Source organism: Pteropus medius, unplaced genomic scaffold, assembly GCF_902729225.1.
Source record: "Pteropus medius unplaced genomic scaffold, Ma_sr-lr_union100, whole genome shotgun sequence".
NCBI classification, from domain to species: Eukaryota; Metazoa; Chordata; class Mammalia; order Chiroptera; family Pteropodidae; genus Pteropus; species Pteropus medius.
Genome location: NW_024352148.1, coordinates 2,208,044 through 2,227,680, shown reverse-complemented (window position 1 = coordinate 2,227,680; position 19,637 = coordinate 2,208,044). Strand labels below are relative to the sequence as shown.

At 47.5% G+C, this 19,637-nt stretch overlaps 1 protein-coding gene, 1 long non-coding RNA gene and 1 other non-coding gene across 4 annotated transcripts in view; 1 reads left to right on the top strand and 2 right to left on the bottom strand.

Moving 5' to 3' along the window:
• The window catches only part of PRSS12 (serine protease 12), a 49,324-nt gene extending 36,691 nt beyond the window's left edge, over positions 1 to 12,633 (top strand). For both annotated transcript variants that reach the window (XM_039846907.1, XM_039846906.1), the window contains exons 12-13: positions 9,322 to 9,599; positions 10,399 to 12,633. In XM_039846907.1, the coding sequence (XP_039702841.1) occupies positions 9,322 to 9,599; positions 10,399 to 10,706 (586 nt within the window). In that variant the 3' untranslated portion in view covers positions 10,707 to 12,633. The remainder of the gene's footprint in view (positions 1 to 9,321; positions 9,600 to 10,398) is intronic.
• Positions 12,634 to 12,804: 171 nt separating this feature from the next.
• Positions 12,805 to 13,910, bottom strand: LOC120589347 (uncharacterized). The gene is made up of 2 exons (XR_005649457.1): positions 13,502 to 13,910; positions 12,805 to 13,016 (listed from the first exon to the last, which is right to left on the bottom strand). It is a non-coding gene; the product is annotated as an uncharacterized LOC120589347 (long non-coding RNA).
• LOC120589369 (small nucleolar RNA SNORA24) lies at positions 13,324 to 13,454 on the bottom strand. Its single transcript, XR_005649463.1, has one exon. It is a non-coding gene; the product is annotated as a small nucleolar RNA SNORA24 (small nucleolar RNA).
• Positions 13,911 to 19,637: the final 5,727 nt, after the last annotated feature.

The window sequence follows — 19,637 nt, the reverse complement described above, 5'->3', positions numbered from 1 at the left end:
TGCATGGGGGTGGCTTGGGGTGTCCGAGCCAGGCTGCGGGCCTGCCTTGCCTGCGTCATGAGCACCTCAGAAGCGAGGGCGGGGACAGGAGCAGAGAAGCTCCTCGCTGCCCTGGTGTTACAGCAGAGTCTAGATGCGGGAGAAGAGGAGATGGGTGTTTGGGGGAGCAATGTCAGTGCTCCCTGAGAGATCTCTGAGGGTGACATCGTGTCCCCACAGAGCTGGCGGAGGCCTCCGTCTGGTCATCTAGAGCAGGGATTCAGGAAGACAGGTGTCTCAGTGTTTCTATCCCTGGCGTTTTCATGGTATGTCGTGATTCCCATCTGTACCCCCTGGAAAGTCGGGTTGCATCCCAATTAGTGCCTCTTGTCCCAAACATTCTATCCGCCCAACCTGAAGTCCTCCCAGTTCCAAGGGGAGGCCAGGCGGAGGCCTGGTGCGCAGTCACAGCACTCGGGCTGGTGGCGTCTGCTCTGCAACCCGGCTCGCTGCTCCCTTTGTCCCGTGGTCTCTCAGGGGTACTGGGTAATGGCCATTTCCGCAGCGTGAAAACCCCTGCGGATGCCGGGCCAATATGGGTAATTACTGAAGCCGGGTGGTGAGTACAAGGAGTTTCGCTATACTTTCCTAACTTCGTGTATTTGAAAACGATCATCACAACAAAACGTTTTAAATAAAATATGTACCATAGGGTTAAAAAGCTCATCCAAGCAGAAATGTGTTTTATGTTTTTTCGTTTGCGATGTCATTTGGCGTCATCGTGTACCTGTCATCCATCCACGCAGGTTTGTTTACTCTGATCACCCTGTTAATTGTAATTTTTACTGTTACTAAACCACGCGTTCTGTATCCCCTGCCGAGGGACAGTGGGGTCTCCATCGCGTCACGATTAAAAGCCAGTGCTGCGGCAGACACCCATCGCATGTGCCATTTGGGTGCGTGCTTCATGCTGGTCCTGCAGTTCGGGCGCCATTCCGTTTTCCTGGGCACTGCTAACTTACTCTCTAAAGTGACGGTGTCAGTTTATGATACAGCAATTCGGAGGTTCCTCTTTGATGCTATCAAAATTGTTAATTTTTGCCAATCTCCAAGTTTTGTATTTTCAATTTCATTTGCCCGTTTAGTGTCTTCTTTCAGAAATTCTTTGCTTATATCCTTTGCTTATTTTTCTGTTGGATTCTTTTTTTGTAATTGTTTTTTTAAATGTTTGGAAATGTTCTGTGAACAAAGTCTTTTTCGTTATCTGTTACAAATACCTTTTCTCAATCTGAGGCATGTCCTTTCACTTGTTTAAAGTCTTTTTCTTATGAAGATAGTTTGATTTTAATATATTTAAATGGATCAGTCTTTTCCTTTAAAATTTTATTATTATTATTTTTTTTGTATCTTATTTCTAAAATCTTTCCCTAGCTCCATATAATGAAGATATTCTCGTATTTTTTTTTTACTAAAAAATTGACAGTTTTTTTCATGTTTAGATTTTTGGTCCATTTACAGTGTTTTTGTGTAAGATATAGGGTATGAAGTCACCAGATTTTATACTTTTCTTTATTTTATATTTAGTTTCCCAGCACTTTTTGTTAAACTTTTCATTCTTTACCCACTGTCATATGTCATATGCCCAGTTCTCACATATCTTTATTTCTCAGACCTCTGTTCACTTCCTTTTATCCATTTCAGTATGTGTGGAGTAATCGTCTGTGTTCAAGGTGCCGCAGAACACACAGATCTGTATTACGTAGCTTTGAGAGCCCACTGAGGTGCCAGTGGGTTTAATACATTCGAGTGGCACAGACAGTACAAATTATATTTATTCGTTAACGTAGCAAAAAATTATCGAGCCCCCAATCCTCCCAGGCACGGGCCGTGCAGAGGAGCTGCCCTGGAGAAGGCGGCAGACCGGGCCTTTGCTTTCACAGGAGTTTTCAGCGTGGCTACAGGATCCCGGAAGGGGGAGACGTTCATATTGCTGATTGAAGAAGAGTTCGGGCACCCTTTTAAAGGGTGTTCTTTTTGCTCCAGCATTAGATGCATTTCAGCTGGTTAGAACCCCAGATTCCTGCCTTTACTCCAGACCTGCTGAGTCGCTGGAGCTGAGACCCGCGAATGTGCATCCCTACTATGTGTAACTGAAGGTGAAGACACACCTGCTCCGTGTGCAGAGCAGACTGTGGTCTGGGCGTTGGAGGGAGGAGGAGGAGCATGGGGTTGACAGGTTGCTTATCCTTGCTTTGTCGACATGTGAATCCCTCCCCTGGAAAGGACTCCGATGCTGAGCCCATTCTGTCTTGGGTGCCAGGAGGCCGGGAGGGGCGCCAGCACGTGGGAAGGTAGGCTCCAGGATGGCGAAAGGTCTCGACAGGCCGACGCCAACAAGCCATGTGGAATGAGGGGAGCGAAATGCCGCCTCTGGTCGCAGGAAACAGTGCTCGAGCGGCGTCACTGTCACAGAGCCCCGTGCTCGCGTCTGGGCGCCACACCGCGAAGAGGTAACGCGGTGCACCGAGGAAGGCGAGCAGGAGGGGGAGCTGGCGCAGGGTCAGGTTCGGCCCGGCAGGCCTTGCTTCAAAGCCGACAGATGTCGAGGGGGAAGCGTTTTTGTTCTTACATAAGGAAGAGTTTTGTGGTTTATCTCTTTGACCCTAGGACCATTCGGAGACGCGTGTGGCAGGGAGTGGTTGTCGCATGGAGTCTGCTCAGGCAGAGGGGCTCGCGTGCGCCTGGGGTGATGTCGATGGCGTGGTCGGGGACAGTCAGCGGAGTGGGCCTGGAGTGTGCGGACTCAGAGGAAAGCGGGAAGGGCCTGGAATGCCAGGGTCGCTAGGCGGTGGGAAACCCTTCAAGGTTTCTGAGCCTTGAAATATGATTAAAGAGGAGTTTTAGAAGATGCGTCATTTGGAGATGTGCGGGGTAGATCTGAGCGGCTGCACAAAGGAGTTAATCACAGCATCTGTGAAGGAGCTTCGCGTCATTTGGAAAACCTCGGCACGTGTGCTAATAAGCCTTTGTCTGGCGTGACTCAAATTGGCACATGCTACCAAGTGGTTAAGACCCTCTGGGGAAGGAACGGGAGGGGACAGGTTATCGGCCAGTCGTAACAGAGACAGAAGGTGTGAGGACAGGACAGAGGGACGCGCTAGGACAGAACGCAGTGCAGCTTGGGGCCGTGTGACAGAGACATGGCTCTGGCCGCCGAGACCGGGCTGGCAGGTCAGCTCCTCCGGCGGTGAATTGTCCAGCTTCGTGGAAGTCGTTTTGCCCTGGGAGCCTCAGTGTTCTCACCTGCGAAATGAAGGCAGGGACATTCCGCTGTGAGAGACGGAAAATCAGCCAAGTATGTGTATCTTATAAACTGTAAAATTCAAGATAAGCACTGGCTTTTATGATGCTGAGGCTCAAAAAAAAAAAAAAAAGGAACCAAAGATTATTAGCAAAAACGGAATCCGGACGATTTTCCTCCACTGCCTGGTGGAGAATAAGGCGGAACACTGCGGAGAACGTGGGGAAGCCCGTCCTGCAGCTCGGACTTCGGCGGCTTCCGTGTAGCTTGTCCTCCTCTCGTTCAAGACTCCCTGTCTCCAGTCTCCGCTAAAAGTGATGGACTCAGCGGTTCCAAGCTGAAAGCATTAAAGGAAGGAAATCGTCCCAGAATTCCACCGGAGGCTGGAAACTTTGATCTGACTTTTGGGTTTCCTGGAAGGTCTTTTGATTTTTAGGCACGTGTTTGTTTTTGTTCGTTTACATGCCACTGTCCCTCCCTTGGCCTCTTCCCTCTAGATTAGAGCCCAAAGTTAGTAATCACCTCCTCTGTGTTTGTAAACCGAGTGTCTAGCATATGACGTGGCACATGGCGGATGCTCCTGGATGGCCGCCGCGTGACGAGAGCCGGGTCCCAGCTGCCAGGTGGCGGGTGTGTTTAAGGATGTTGATTTCTTAGAGGACGCTGGTATTTTAAACCTCGATCAACAGACAACTGCTTCCTTATGTCATTCGGAATTTCTTCCCATGATATGCACAGCAGAAGGTAAAGGCAGTTGATTAAAAAGCAGAGGGCTGGTTTATGATATGCTGCATTTTCATATGCTTGGATATAATGTGAGACTCTGGATGTGAGTAGGGAGAAAATGGCTTTGCACATCTGTCATATATCCATCTGACTTGGTCCGTAACCTTTACCGGATTTCATTGGCTTCCGGCTTTTAATGCCTAAAGAGGCTACAAGTCACATCTTTACTGCAGTGAGTTTATTAAAAGGCACAAGAACAGTTACCAGTGATTAGAACAAGCTACAGATTTTGTTCTTCTGGGTTCAGGGACTTTGGATTAGAACAATCCTTTCATCATCAGAAACTCTGAAACTTGCCTACCTAGGCAGCTCTCCCCTGGAACTGTAGACACGGTGGTGCAGAGACCGCGTGTCCGGTTCTGAGGTCACCCCCTGTCTAGATCTCTGGGAAGTCTAACTTCAGGCCGACTGCTGGGGCCTAGATTTCGGATTTTGGAAGGAGCTCTCTCGCCCCGTACCTGTCTGTGTGTCCCCTGCCGTGCGCAGGGCTTCCGTGGACATGAGGGTTCCTTGTTCGTCGGCCTCCTGCTCACAGTGGTGACGGCACAGGCCAGTGCTCTGGAGCTGCTTGTTCTGAACAGTCAGGCGTAGATCATGCCGTCGCGTTATTCGATGCCGTGGACGACAGCTTTTTATGTTAGGGTAGCTGCTCTTTTATATAATCCTCCAATCAGAATAATCTAGGACTGCCGGCCCAGAAGGCATAACTCAGATGCACATCCTGTTACACTCCTCCGTATGGGGTAGACTCCTTACGTGACAGGGAACTTGCTGGAAGGCCGGCGGAGGTCTAGTGATGCAGCTCTCCTTCGTTCTGAGCTTCCACGGGCTGTGAGTGCCCCAAACCCTCTCGTGTGCAGACAACACAGGAACTGAGGCAGCCGGTGAAGCTTTTCACGTTGTTTCTAGTGTTAATGCAATACAGATTTCGGAATGCAATATCCCGTTGCAGTTTGAAGTGGAAATTTGGATAAATTAAGTTTTTTTAATGGTTTTCCTGTGAATCTTACACAACATAAATTGCTTGTTTTTGCTGTTTTCTTCTGTAAATCACAATTACAAGTACCTTGAAATGCCCCTCTCTCTATGGCAGTGCAATAGGCAATATAATTACGGGGAAAAATCCTGAATATGAAATTAATTTCCTTTAATGGCTTATTCTGACAACAAACACCTTTTGGGAGGAAAGGACACACCTAAACAAAGACTGTCTTATTTCTGTAATTCTACTGCAAACTCGATTAGATCAAGAGTATAGCTTTCCCTGATTTTAACTCTGACTTTCTGCCTAGAAAGACCGTAGCAGCTAGAAATTGTCAGAGATTGTTGCCCTGAAAGTCAGAAATGTCTAGATCTTTGTCATTGGAGAGATGACTCACAGAGGTAATGGGACTCGACTTTTAAAGAACACATTATGTCAGGCTTAACCTGTGTTCCACGACCTAGTGTGTGGAAGAGTTCTTAGAACACGGTCTTTGCTAATTACGTATTACCATCGATCGTGGAAAACCACTTCCCAAACATACAGTACAAGGGACAGTGCAGGGGTCAACAGAGAAGGCCACTTCTCTCTAAGCAGCGGGAACCATCTATCCAAGCAGCTTCAGCCGGCCAGTTTTGGAGTTTCATCGGGACAGAGGATAACAGACTCTAGTTGTAGCAGATGTGCACAAGCCGATGTGAAATACTGCTCAGCAAAGAGGTGAATGTGTAGAGAACACACAAAGAATATGACCCTGAACTTAACTCTGCTATTTTTAACCCTAGTGATTCTTTATTGTCGTTTAACTCAAATCTCAGAGGAATTAGGATATTGGATTTTACTAAACCGCTGTGTTATCTTGCTCACACTTGTCTGGGAATCTCATCCAAGTTTTATTTATTTGAGAGGGAGTTGAAGGCATTTCAGCCAAGCAAACAGCTAAATGGTGTGTCAGACTAAACCTGAAATGTCTGTTTTAGAAACGTTTTTGAATGTAATAAAGTCTATCGAGATAATAAAAGCTCAAATATGTTGCAAAAGGGGATTTCTTGATATGTTTTCTTGAGAAGCCTCGAACCATAGTAATTGCTTTCAAAGTCCAGTCATACTGGGACCTCAGCCAGTGTTGTCCCCGACGTGTGTAATCCCAGCCACTAGGAGCGACACTGGAAGACGAATATTTGCTTAGCAGACTAAGCCAGTGCCGTGTGGGGTGCTCTTCAAATTGCAAGCGTAGGCCCGGTGTAAGAATACTTGGAGTGACGGGGAAGTAGGGATCACTGCTGAGGTTTAGCCGGTCCAGTTCCTTAATTCAGGACATTAGTGTAGGAATACAGAATTAAATTTTGACAAGAATGGAGCTTTTTTCCTCCTCGTCAGCTAAATATTTTACTTTTGTTCTCGGTTTAATATCAACTCCTGGTTGGTTAGTATACTAATTTGGGGGTAAACTCGAAAATAACCTGCCAAAATCTTCTCGGTCCGAGAACACGACACATGTCTGGACCGTGTGTGCTGCTGCGTTTCGGTATCTGTTAGTAATCTGATAGGCTGCCCGCTTGCCCCGGCGAGGGTCCAGGCACCCAGGGCAGGGCTCACACCCGGGCTTTGTCTTTGCTTCGTTGGTTCTCAAACCTGCCCGTGAATCAGCCCTGTTAATTTAATATTCTCAGAGTGTGTGTGGCTTTGACGTTTGTATTTTTAAAGCGGTACGGGTGATTCTGATGAATAGCTAGCAAAAACAAGAACATTAGATGTCTGTGGGGAGAGAGATATATATGTTGAGACATCGAAACTTTAGCGATGGTCTTGTTATAATATGGGAGTTGACGAGATGTCTCTTTGATTTCACTAAGTTGGGGAGGGGAGCATATGCATATGGGTGTGGGTGTCTTTCAAAGGGAGTCATCTAACACGTTTCTCAAGAGCTTGCTCTATGTCAGGCACTTTGGTGCTAAGGATACAAAAGTGAGCATGACATGGTCCTTACGCTCGCGGAGCCTTTCCCGGGAGATCCGACATCTTAACACCTGGAACCCATTATAAATGCTGTGACAATGCCACCGGGAGCGTTTGGAGGGCCAGCCAGCGCTCGGGCAGGGCAGGGAGAGCATCTAGGACATTCTCGACTTGAGACTTGAAAGATAAAATCGGTTTTTGCCATGAGGATGAGGGAAAGGGTAATGATGTTGTAAACAGTTTGAATAGAGACAGGTTTGAGAAACACTAATATGACAGGGGCGGAGAGACCACGCTGGTACCAGAGAGGGGACAAAGGCTGTTTGGGGCTGGGCATGTATGTCATTTGAGGAACCCGAATTTTGTTACATAGACAGTAGGGACCCCTTTAAGGGTGTTCACAAGAGTGGTTATATTATCAGAAACATCAGCCTGGCTGCAGTGTGAGGGATGGATTGTTAAAGTTAAACTTGAACATGGATCCTTAAGTTAGAACTTGAAGCAACGAGGTCATTTAGCAGACTGTTGCCGTGGGCCAGGCATGAAGTGACACATGAAGGCGAGATTGCCCAAGACTTTAACACTGGGATATTGTAAAAATAAACCTCCTTGTTGTCGTAATGTCCTGTGTCTTTGTTTATCGGGCGAAGACTCAATTTTTAGATAGTGTCGATATATTTATACAGCAGTTTAGATGCAAAGGTTATAGTTAAGTGTCACAGCTCTTTTTCAAAGAATGAAAAATATTGTTGCAATGAGACCTTCATTTTTTAGGTTGATCAGTAATGTAATGATCTTAAAGGATATAAAAAGTTGACATGTGAAGAGAATGTCTCATAACTCAAGCTTAAAAGTTATAAGCAACATTAGTGACTGCATTAAAGATATATCATAAAATGGAATGTCTAGTTTACGACAACCTATTTCTCTAGAGCACTGCTATCTAGTAGAAATGTAATGAGCCACAAATGCAAGTCATATACATAACTTTAAATTTTCTAGGAGCCACAATAAAAGATAAAAAAATCAAAAAGGTGAAGTTCATTTTCATCGCATACTACAACTCAATAGATCCAAAATATTATCATTACAAAATACGTAAACATCGAGATACTTTTCTTATTACATAGAGACGATATGCTCAGTAATTTTTCATAGCAAGTACTCAGAGCCCTGAGCCTAGTTTATACTTTTAGCGCACCTCGGTCCAGACTCACCACGTTTCCAGGGCTCCAGGAGCCATAGTGGCTGCTGCATTGCACAGTGAAGCTCGAGATAATTTTGAAAATTCTATTCCAAACATAGTATGAAACAGTTCAGTTCAGCAGCACTTCCCAGGAAGCAGTCACAATTATTCACGTTAGAAAAGTAATCACTTGGGGCTTCACTTTAAAACCTGAGTACATTAATTAGGCATATTCAATTTTTATAACGTCAGTATACAGAAAGCGGAAATGAGAATTATTTAAATTTCTGATTGTTGTCCATGACTCTTACTTTCTACAGTTTTAGGATGTGAAATAATCCTAAACTTTACTTCAGTTTTGAAGTGGAACCCGTAAAAGGGTATTCTCTAGGGACAATATGTAAAAAGCGCTCTGAATGGTAAACATACGTGATGAGCTAAGGCTGGAAATCGAGAACTCAAAGCATCGCAGGGAATTATTCCATTATAGACCAACAGTAGGTGGCTGTATAAGCTAAACACCTTTGTTGCGTCGTTTAGTTTCTGAGCTGCCATAGTTAAGAAAGCTACTCGTACTGCAGTTGTCGGAGCCCTACTTCGGGCTGTGGGAATGTGTGAGCGACTTGTAACTTCCAGGCGTGTACGGGAGTGAGGGGGAGGTGACGGTTAAATAGGCAGTCACTAGAAGACCCAGCTTCTCTAAATACACGTTCGAGTGCAGGTGTGGTGTCCAGCCGGAGACTTTCAAGTTGGGTCGGGTCGGGGGAATGAAGGCGAGAGCTGTTACGTGTAGTTTTTCCCTTTTAGCTGTCAGATGCTCGCACCGAGCAGGTGGTGGGTGACCTGATGAAACCAGAGTCGATGTTTGGGCAGATGAGAGCAAAGCAGCTTTGAGAGATTTTGCAAGAGGGAGGGAAGCCACGAGCAGAGTGGGGTTGAGGGACAGCACTGGGCAGGTCAAAGGGCTGAGGTCCAGGGGGTGGAGGGTGGCCGTGGGCCTGACTGGAAGGAGAGGCCACACTTACAGAAGGGGCGCGTGGCCCGGGAGCAGCGCCCGCGGTGTGTGGGCGTGGCGTGGGCACCCGTGGGGACCCGTGGGGAGCGCGCCTGATGGCCCTTGCCCCCCAGGTTCGGCACCGGCCCGCGGAGCTACGCCATCCGCGTCGGGGATCACCACACGCTGGTGCCGGAGGAGTTCGAGGAGGAGCTCGGGGTCCAGCAGATCGTCGTGCACCCGGACTACCGCCTGGACGGCAGCGACTACGACATCGCCCTGGTCAGGCTGCGAGGGCAGGAGCATTGCGCCAGCTTGGGCAGCCACGTCCGGCCGGCCTGCTTGCCGCTCCCGAGGGAGAGGCCGCAGAGGACGGCCTCCAACTGTTACATCACCGGCTGGGGAGACACAGGTAAAGAGAGCCGCGGGGGACAGGGACAGTAAAGGGAGAGCTGCGGGAGACAGTGGGGCCGGCACACTCCGTGTCCAGCGGTTATAAATCTTAACGGATTCAGACCGAGCTGTTTGGAAATTCTGCTAAGTGTGAGATGCTTGTGTCACTAAAAGAGGCACGAAATGACATTTTCTGTTTATGGTGACTCATTGAACCCATTTCCCGTTTAGGGAAAAAACACGCAGCTCGCTGCCAGCGTTAATTTTACGTAAACATACTCTGAGGCCAAAGCAGATCTGACTGGTTTCAATGTAAAAATAAAATATAAAAACTGTTCTTGTTATTTCTAAACAGAACTTGTCTCTAATCCTAATGTGGCAGAAACGTGTATGATCAGTATTTAATAATTTTTTATGTGGTAAATTTCAAAGTGCAGAATACACAGCAGAACATCTAGGATTTGGCATTTTAAGCAATCGAGAATTACTGTACTTTGCAAATGTAAATACCACTACTAAAAGCAAAATGCTATAAATAGAATGTTGTTTCCGAAGACTATCGATATACTAGAGTGATGTGAAAATAATAAAACCAAGACGTTTCGTGGCAGACTTTGGGGGTGAGGTTAGGACAGTGATCCACAAATTTCTTCACGATAAACACTGCAGCTCCAAGTGCGGAACGGGTTTTTAAACAGCACTAATGTCACAGCAGGGCTCTTATCTTAGACTATTAAGTGTTCCTTAGACCGTTAAGTGTAGCTCTGCTCTGCAGGACCTTTGGCTGGGACCTAATTCAGATCATTTTGTCTGAGCAGGACGAGCGTATTCCAGAACTCTCCAACAAGCAGCCATCCCCTTACTCCCCAAGAGGTTTTGTGAAAAACGCTACAAGGGTCGGTTCACAGGAAGGATGCTCTGTGCTGGAAGTCTCCATGAACACAGACGTGTGGACAGCTGCCAGGGGGACAGCGGAGGACCCCTCATGTGTGAGCGGCCCGGAGGGACCTGGGTTGTATATGGGGTGACCTCCTGGGGTTACGGCTGTGCAGTCAAGGACTCGCCTGGCGTTTACACCAAAGTTTCAGCCTTTGTACCTTGGATAAAAAATGTCACCAAATTGTAATTCATGGAAACCTCAGGAGAAAAGTGTTTAAAGAATCTGTTGGAAAATTTTCAACCTCCACATCAGTACTCAGCTGAAATGCCAGCTGATGGCGCTGGGGTCCGTGTGATTTGCTGTGTCGTGATGAAGTCTGTGTACCCCTCTGCTGCTTGAGAATTTGTGAAGTTACAGATACCTCAGTGTAGTAGATATTCTTTAATTAGCATCGTCACCTCCCCAAATTCGTTTTACTGGAGATTTTATTCTCATTTGAACCATATTTATTTCTTCTGTTCTGCCTATTTCTCAGCACTGAGATTATTGTATATATTGATTGTGCAAGAAGGCTGTTTTATACATTTATTTGGATTGTGAACTCCTTATAATTAATCAGTGGTATATGAATTATATTGTGCCCACATTTGACATAAAAATACCCATCATTACACTCATTATGAGGCATTTTCTATTTACATAATTTTAAGCCTAGATTCTTTTTCCAAAGGCTGACAAGAGATCTTCATGCATTGAATCTCTATAGCCTTTGTCAAGGGAGGAAATCAAGGGCCAAGAGGTAAAGGAATTCTAAAAACTTAGACTGGAGCAGGGCCATTCACAACACATCCTGAATGAAGCCTGTACCAAACGCTATGGCAATCACGGGGAAACATTCTAGCTACCTTGTATGTCACTAGCAAAATTCACAAGTATTCCTAACACAATACAGAATGCTTTCAAGTTATTGAACAACTAATCTATCCACCCTATTTGACTTACCTACCCTGGTCGCTTTTAACCCTCCAAATTTATAACTAGTTAAAAGTTTGTTCCATGGCATTGTGCTATTTTCTGGACCGGGATTTGACTGCCATCTGTTGCAACTTTATGGTAACTAACAAACCTGTAGATTTCCTAAGACTAGCCTGATAGTCCCATCAAAAAAAAAAGTTTTCGCAGCCTACAGACTGAGAAGACCTAAAATACACGTTTCAACTGATTTCAGTTCATCTTCCGGTTACAATCTGCTTAGGCACTGCATTACATGGCCATGTGCTTCATTGCTAATAGTATCCCCTTTTTGAATGGGGAACAGGCCTAGAGGTTGTGAGACAGCTGGTAAAATCTTAATTCAGACTCCTAAGACAGGAGTCCCAATCCTGACATTTCACCCATGGTTCTCCTGCCCAAAGGAATAAGGAACAGCTGCCAACCATATGCCCTCAGAGGACATTCTTGGTGGCAGTGCAAAATCTTTGCCCAAACATAAACGGTATGCCCCTCAGGATACTTAGCAGTCCTGTTCACACAAGAGGATGATCGCCGACATCAACCATTCCCGAGTCCTTCCCAGGAAGCTAAAATACTTCTCATACATTTGAGGGGCAGATGCGTAAATACGGATGAAGAGGTGAGCATGAATTTGAGATCGAGGATGGTTAAGCGACACTCTTAAGGACTTCATCTCCTTTCCCTTGTGCATCGAACTGCCCTCAGCTTTGTGAAACACTGGTGCTAACCTGATGGCGCTTTGCATCGTACTTTACTAATTTGCAGAACTGCAATGCTGTCAGGTAGAATAGCATTAAAACTTTTCTAAAAGCTCATGATTTTGATAAAATTTTCAAGCATTTACATCTAGCGATAAGAGCTAAGGACGGGGCACACCCACACAAGAGCTCAGGAAGAATGTCAGTAGAGAAAAATTTATCTTTGCTGAATCTTTCTCACACCCTTTATAATTAAACTACAGTGTTGCTGCAAGTAGCACATTTAAATTTGAATTAGGCCAGAGATTGGCAAACTTAAGAGTTAACAGGTGGCATAGTTTGTTCCACCTTCAAGTAGGATATGTGGCTCACAAAATATGCCTTTATTATACCTAAGTGTGACTTTTATAAAATACTCATGTTCAGTGTGCATTTGTGTAAATAAAGAGCATAGCTTTTCACCTTGTATAATTAGTTGCTTTAATCTTGTCTAGTGGTATATGAAATGACTATTTTCTCCCTTAGGGGTTACTTGGTTTTCATGAATCCGTTTTCCCCAAATGCTCATACTTTATAGCACTCATCCATATGGCCTCCATAACTACCTTCTCCCATTAACCCATCAGAGATCATTTATTATCCAGATGAATCAAGCATTTTATTTAACAAGGAAGCACTCTCTTAAATATCATACTCAAAAAAGAATAACATACAAGATTGAAAATAGTGCGAGTTTCCAGATCATTTGCCACTCAATCCCAAAGCTGTTGATGCTGAACATGTTTGTTCAGTGCAGTGCAGGATGCTAAATACTTCACCTACGTCACTTTGGACCTCTTGATCCCTGCAAGAGAAGAACAGCTTTGTAAAACTCTGATCTGTGTTAAGTGAGCTGAGATCTTAGCGGCTGTTTCAGTTACTTCCTATTCAGTTGGCTATTTACTCTTTCGAATTACAAAATGCTAGCAAATGGGGCCCGCTTTGGCCTTCCAATTCCTTAGCCCTAAAATTAACTGAAATATGAATACAAAGGAACATACCTTGTTATGTTTTTCATCATCCATCAGAACATTTAGTTCAGCTTCCTGGAAACATTTGAAAAACAGTCCTTTGCCCAATAACCCCGCACCCTCTAGGTTTTTAAAAGTAAAGAATGTTACTTGTGCAAGTCAGAATCTGATACCAATTAAATGGTGACAGCTTTGCCAATAAACAAGAATATGCTCTTCCATGGCTAGGAAGGGAGACTGCCACAGTTGACAGGTCCCAAAGATACATGGAGGTTCACAATGCCAGACAGAACTATCAGCAAGCACAGCTGCTACTCACCACGTGGATCAAACTGGCGGGTGTCTGCCTGCGGTGTTAGGATTTCATAGTGGCGGAGGGGGTTCCCGATGGCCACATGGCACCGACAGCGGAACTGCTGACCTTGCCGGACTCGGCCGATGCTCTGAACCTTTGCCCGCGGGCCCAGAGCCCACCAGCGCGGGGCCTGGGACTCAGCGTCCCGGGCTGCACGTGGCCGCCGCGCGACGTGAGGAACGCCCGAGGCGGCTCAGGCTCCCCACCCCGCGGGCTTCCGAAGCTGACCTAGACCTCCCACTACAAGACTCTTGAATCTCCGGCATTTTATCTAAGCCCAAAAGCTGTCCCAAAGACCACTCAGGACAGAAGACGCGACGACGCGACAACGAACACAGACCCACACTTCCCGGACGTGAAAGGCCGAACACGTCCGCGCACGCGTTCTTATACAGCCGGTGACGCAGTTCCGGGGACGCGCCGCGAAGGGCGGGGCCAGCGCGATCCCGCCTTCCGCCCGCCCACCCCCGCCCTGACCCGGCCCCGCCCCTGACCCCACCCAGGCCCCGCCCCCTGGCCCCACCCCTCCCGTGCGCCGGCTGCGGCTCCGCGTTCCCCACCTGTCTTCCAGGACTGCACAGCGCACCTGGCCTCCGACTCGGACGCATGCGCACACCGGGGGTGGCGGGGTGGTGCGAGGCGAGAATAAAAGCCAAAATGCTCTCGCGAGACCAGGCAATCCTGACGCTCGCGAGCGCCGGCTGGCTGAGGACAGTGAAGAGATTGTTGCTTTTCGATTTCAGAGTAGTTACCTTAGAAGGTCACCATTGTCACCGCAATGCCAGGTTCGCGCGTTCCCCGCCCCCCAGCCCTCGGGTGGGCTAGCGTCTGTGGAAGCGGCCGGCTCTGTGTCTGCCGGGGAGGGGGCCGTGACCTCCGCTTTGCGCTGGGGCCGCCGCTCCCGAAGCGCCGGCGTGCGAGGGCCGCAGTCGGCGTGTGTGGTTTGGGGGTGTCGCCTCTCAGGAGCATGGGCGCTCGTGAGCGCGGGCACCCCGCAGACGCGCCTGTGAGCGTCCCCGCGTCCCCGCCGGCCGCCTGGCCGGCCTCTAGCCCCAGTTTCTTTGACGCGCAGGTGCAGAAACGGTGGAGCCGCCGCTCGTGAAGCGGGGTCGCTGTGTCCTAGACACGTGCTTGTTGACGTCCCCTCAGTTCGTTTCGTTTCGTTTCCCCTTTGGCGTTCCCTCGGGTACGATACGGAAAGGGGGTCCCGGGGGACGTGGCATCGCGCCCTGGCGACGACGGCGCTGCAGCAGAGACACGGAAGCTTCGGGAAGCCCGCGCGTCCCTCCGGGGGGCGGGAAGGAGGTGATGAGTGACAGCTCTTAAACGTCAAGCGCGCGGGACGCGAGCTTTAATTTGGGCGAAGGAAGGCTGTCGCTGGGCTCACGCGGCAGGGGACGGAACCGCCCCGTGACGCGGCGCTGCCCGGTTGGGCGGCACTCGTCTCCAGCGAGGCCTAACGCGATGCCGCGGACCGGCGGCCCCCGCAGCGCGCGTCTGTGTTCTCGCGGGTCCGGAGACACGAAGGCCGAGGTGCAGGTGCGCCCAGGTGGTTTCTTCTGAGACCGCTCTTCGGCCCGCGCAGGGACTTCGCCCTGTCTGGTCAGGCGTCTTGCCTCCGACCTGTCTGTATCCTAATCTCCTTGTGTGACAGCAGTCATCGGATTGGGATCTACTCCCATGACCTCATTTAACATTAATTCTTTAAAGACCTTGTCTCCAAATACAGCCCTGTTCTAAGGTGCTGGGGGTTAGGACCGCAACGAGTGAATTTAGGGAGTGTGGGGACAAATCCGGCCCGCAACACCGTCAGCTTACGCTAAACTATACGGACTGACTGAAGATTTTTAAATGAAGGTTTCATTGTGTTAAGGCGCGAAAACACCGAGGAATGAGAGACAGCACCCTCAGATTTGGTGTATGCTCTTCACTCTGTCTTGAATGTCTTCCCGTCTATTTCCCATCGTTTTCTTTAAAACTGAGGTAATTGACATATGACATAGTAGTTTCAGGTGCCCAACATAATGATTCAATATTTTACATATTGTGAGATGATCAAGAGAAATGGTTAACCTCAGTCCCCATACATAGTTACAATTTTTTTTCTTGTAAGAGGACCTTTAAGATTTACTCTCTTAGCAATTTTTAAATATGCAACACAGTATTAACTGCAGTCACCATGCTACACATGACATCCCCGTGACATTTCTTTTATACCTGGAAGTTTTTGCCTACTGACCCCTTTCATCTACTTCTCTCCACCACCCCCACCCCAGCCCCATAACACACAACCGCCAGTCTGTACTGAGTTTGCTTTTCAACTTTTCTGTAAGCCTGAAACTATTTTAAAAATAAAGCAATTACAAAAGCACTCATAACTTTGCAGTCTATTATGTTTTTGTTTTAAGACAAGCGGTGCTTTAATGATGCTTTCTATCTACTGTTAGTGTGAAATTTGTGGCTAAGATGGCAATTTTTGCAGATTTGAGCTCAAACCTAATGAATTTAGCCACTGTCAAGCCAAATGTCTGAGACTTTGACTACTCAGGAGAGTTAATGGAATAGATAGAAGAATTAAAAATTGATTGTAAATAAAGGCTGGCTTAAGGGTTTTAAGTGGAGGATGCAAGGTCAAGCTAATGTTAGAATAGGTTAAATGGTGGCTGGATGATATTTCTGCATTTGACACACGAACTGAAATCGTTTGTTATAGAATGCTTATTCTTCACCTGCTGCTTCTCCCTACTCTGCCTTTTCCTTTTGCGGTGCTAGTGTAGAAACTATAGAAATCGTCAGGGAAATAAAATGAACATAACTTCATATCTCTCCTATGAATGTCGAGTGAGAGAAAATATAGTCGCGAAGTGGCCTGTGGGCTTTTTTCATCTTAAAATGCTTCGGGAACCTAAGCTTGCAGTTGGTGCGCGCCAGCACTGTGCTACTGCTGCCAAGAAAGTTGAAATCAGAGTGTAGCGCCTAGAAGAGGAGATGAGGGTTTTCCCCTGTTTGTCCCGGAATATTCTTTTTCGTTCTGAACACTGTTCCATTGTTAAACACAAGACTCCAGCAAAGGATTATTGAGCAGACGTGGCCCTTGCCTCAAAACTGCAGTGGAATTGAGTAACTTATAGTCAGTGAGATCAGCATTTTTCCACGTAATTCAGAGCTCAGATCATTGGAGTTAGCTTTGGTTTCTCTCTGTTCTCCATTTTCAGTTTTTCAATGTATTTCTGTGTTAGTCAATGTGTTAATTATCTCTTGCAGTGTATCAGATTAGCCGAAAGCATAGTGGACGAAAACACCGAGCACTTATTATCTCACATACTTTCTGTGGGTCGGGAATCCAAGAGCAGCCTAACTGTCTCTGTGTCTCATGAGGTTGCAGTCAGGATGATGACGGGGCTGCGGGATCCTCTTCCAGGGAGGCTCACTCAGAGCCGGGCGAGTTAACACTAGCTGCTGGCGGGAGGCCTGCTCGTCAGCACGCGGATCTGCGCCGGCCTTCTCCAGTGTCCTCCTTGTGTGGCAGCTGGCTTCCCCCAACGTGAGCGATCCAAGAGAGGGCGTCCCCATGCTGTTCATGACCTAGTCCTGTCAGAAGTGAGTTATTAATTCCAGCTCACACAAAAGGGAAGGAACTTAACCTCCATGTCTTAAAGAGGGGGCTAGAAGAATGTGTCGACACAAGTTGAAACGGCCACAGTCAGAATGGGTGAGGTTGTGTTGCAGTTACAAACTATCCAAACTCTTTGTGGCTTAAAACAACAAAGGTTTGTTTCTCGTCGTGCTCTTGTCCAGTTTAGAGACTCAGGCTAATGAGGCCGTCCCCATCTGTCATGTTTCTGGGCAACATGCAGGGAGAAGGGAAGGTAGAGAGTCACACGTGTTCTTAAAGACATCCATTCTGAAGCGACACCTGTCACCTTGCCTCATATTTCGTAATCCAGAAAGCAAGTTGCATGGCCACACCTAACTTCAAAAAGGTGGGGAGACGGAACCCGACTTTGTACTTAGGAGGAGGAGAATCAGAAACATCAGTGAACAGCAGTAAGGATTTCTGAAATTGCCACGTTCTCACTTTTTTTTACAATTATTTGTACATTTACCTTTTCCTTATCGTCACACTACTAATCTAAGATAATATGTCTGACCCATCTCCCTACTTTTCTAATTCACCCTTTCCAGTCAACTGAGTATATTTCTGAAAGATTAAATTTCCTGACATACCATTTTCTCTATGTTAGTCACTTGCTATAGTCAGTATAGTAGCTTCCCAACTGATTATCAAGGTCCGATTTTAATCCTTGGACAACACACAATGTGCGTTACACTCGCGTGCTCCTTCCCATGTTATTTATGTTCAGGCTGTTTCATAGCATAGACCATACTTCCCACTCTTCCCACGCGTCCAAGACCCATCTCAGTTATTTGTAGTTAACAGGAAACTTGTCTTCTAGAAAATCAGTGTATTGTTTTCTTGTCTTTCTTGCCATCCTTAATCTTTATTCTTTGTGTCTTATGTTTTAAAAGAAAATTGTTCATCAGTAAATGTTTAATGAGTTCCTACTAGATGCCAGACCCCGTTCTAGGTGCCGGGGTGAGAGCAGCAAACAAAACAGACTGCGTTCCGTACAGAGCTTATATTTTAGTGTCAGGAAACAGACATTAATGAGAATATTAGAGTTCTAGCAGATGAGCAGAACTACTAGTAGAGTGTGTGTGTGTGTGTGTGTGTGTGTGTCAGATCCCAGTTGTCAAGTGGAGAAAGAGGGAGACCCGGCAGCTGCCCAGATGAACTGGATCCATGGGAATGGACTGGAACCTGCACTGATGTCTCCCTGGTTCCAGGGATTCAACTTTGATGACGGAGGATCTGGTCCTTTGTCACAGACCTAAGAGTTGCTGGCGCTGAAGGAGAAGACGTGGCGGCCCGTGAAGAGGGTACAGAGCTGACTCTCTCCGACGCCTACGGATGAGCTGGCACGTAAGCGACAGCTAGCCTAAAGCACCGCGCTGACTTCCTGAGTGTGAAGGCCCCTGCTGCTTCGCCTCCGTCTGCCACGTGTCGTGCAGAACGTCTGCGTGGCCCACGCCCACCCACAGCGTCCAGGGGAGGGGACGGAAACGCAGCACTGGGTCGGCCGGCCGACCGCGACAAACAAAGCACGTGGTCCCTTAACGTCAGCGAGTTCTCTGGAGAGGGACAGAGCAGGGAGGGCGTGAGAAGCGTCAGGGGCGCAGCAACGATCATTTTAAGAGTGTTCGGGGCAGGTCTCGCTGAGAAAGATCATCAGGTCAGAGACGGAGAAGGCGAGGGAGTGAAATACGCTGCTATCTGGACAGGTATTCTAGGCCCCGGTGCCTCCTTGGCGGCACAGTGCCTGGTGTGGTGGACGGCTTTACACGAGGCTCCCAAGTGTTCCCACCTCACGTGTGTCTCTCCCTCCCTCACGTGGAAAGCGATGAGATGTCACTTCTGAAGTGAGGTCATAAAGGACTCTGACTTGTGTCTTGCTACCCTTCTTCCTCTTGCCTTTTCAATTGCTTTGATGAAGCAAGTTGCTGTATTGGAGAGGCCTCTGGCCAACATCCAGGACCGTACTGAGGCTGCCCAACCGTAGCCCACAGGGAACCGAATCCTGTCGGCAGCCAGGTAAGTGAGCTTAGAAGTGAGGTGGTAACCAGCCAGGCCTCGAGATGGCTCACACATGCTGGTCGCAGTCTGTGAGAGACCCTGAAGCAGAGAACCCATCCAGCTAAGCCATACCTGGGTCTGTCACCTACAGAGAGAGTGTGAGATAATGCTGTTTAAAAGTCAGTCAATTTGGGGGCAATTTCTTACTCAGCAACCGATGATTCATATAGTTGGCATGCTCAACAAAAATGACACCAGTTTGGCTTGAGTGGAGTAAGCAAGCAGGAAGTAAACTTAGAAAGGTAATAGCTACCCAGGGCCTTGTGTGTGTGTGCGCGTGCGTGCGTGTGTGTGTGCATGTGTGTGTGCGTTTTGAGTGAGCTCAGTCTCCATTGCAGAGTTTTGAGTGGAGGAGTGACAAGATCCAACCTAGGATTTGCACGTTCTTTCTCAAAGCTCTGTTGA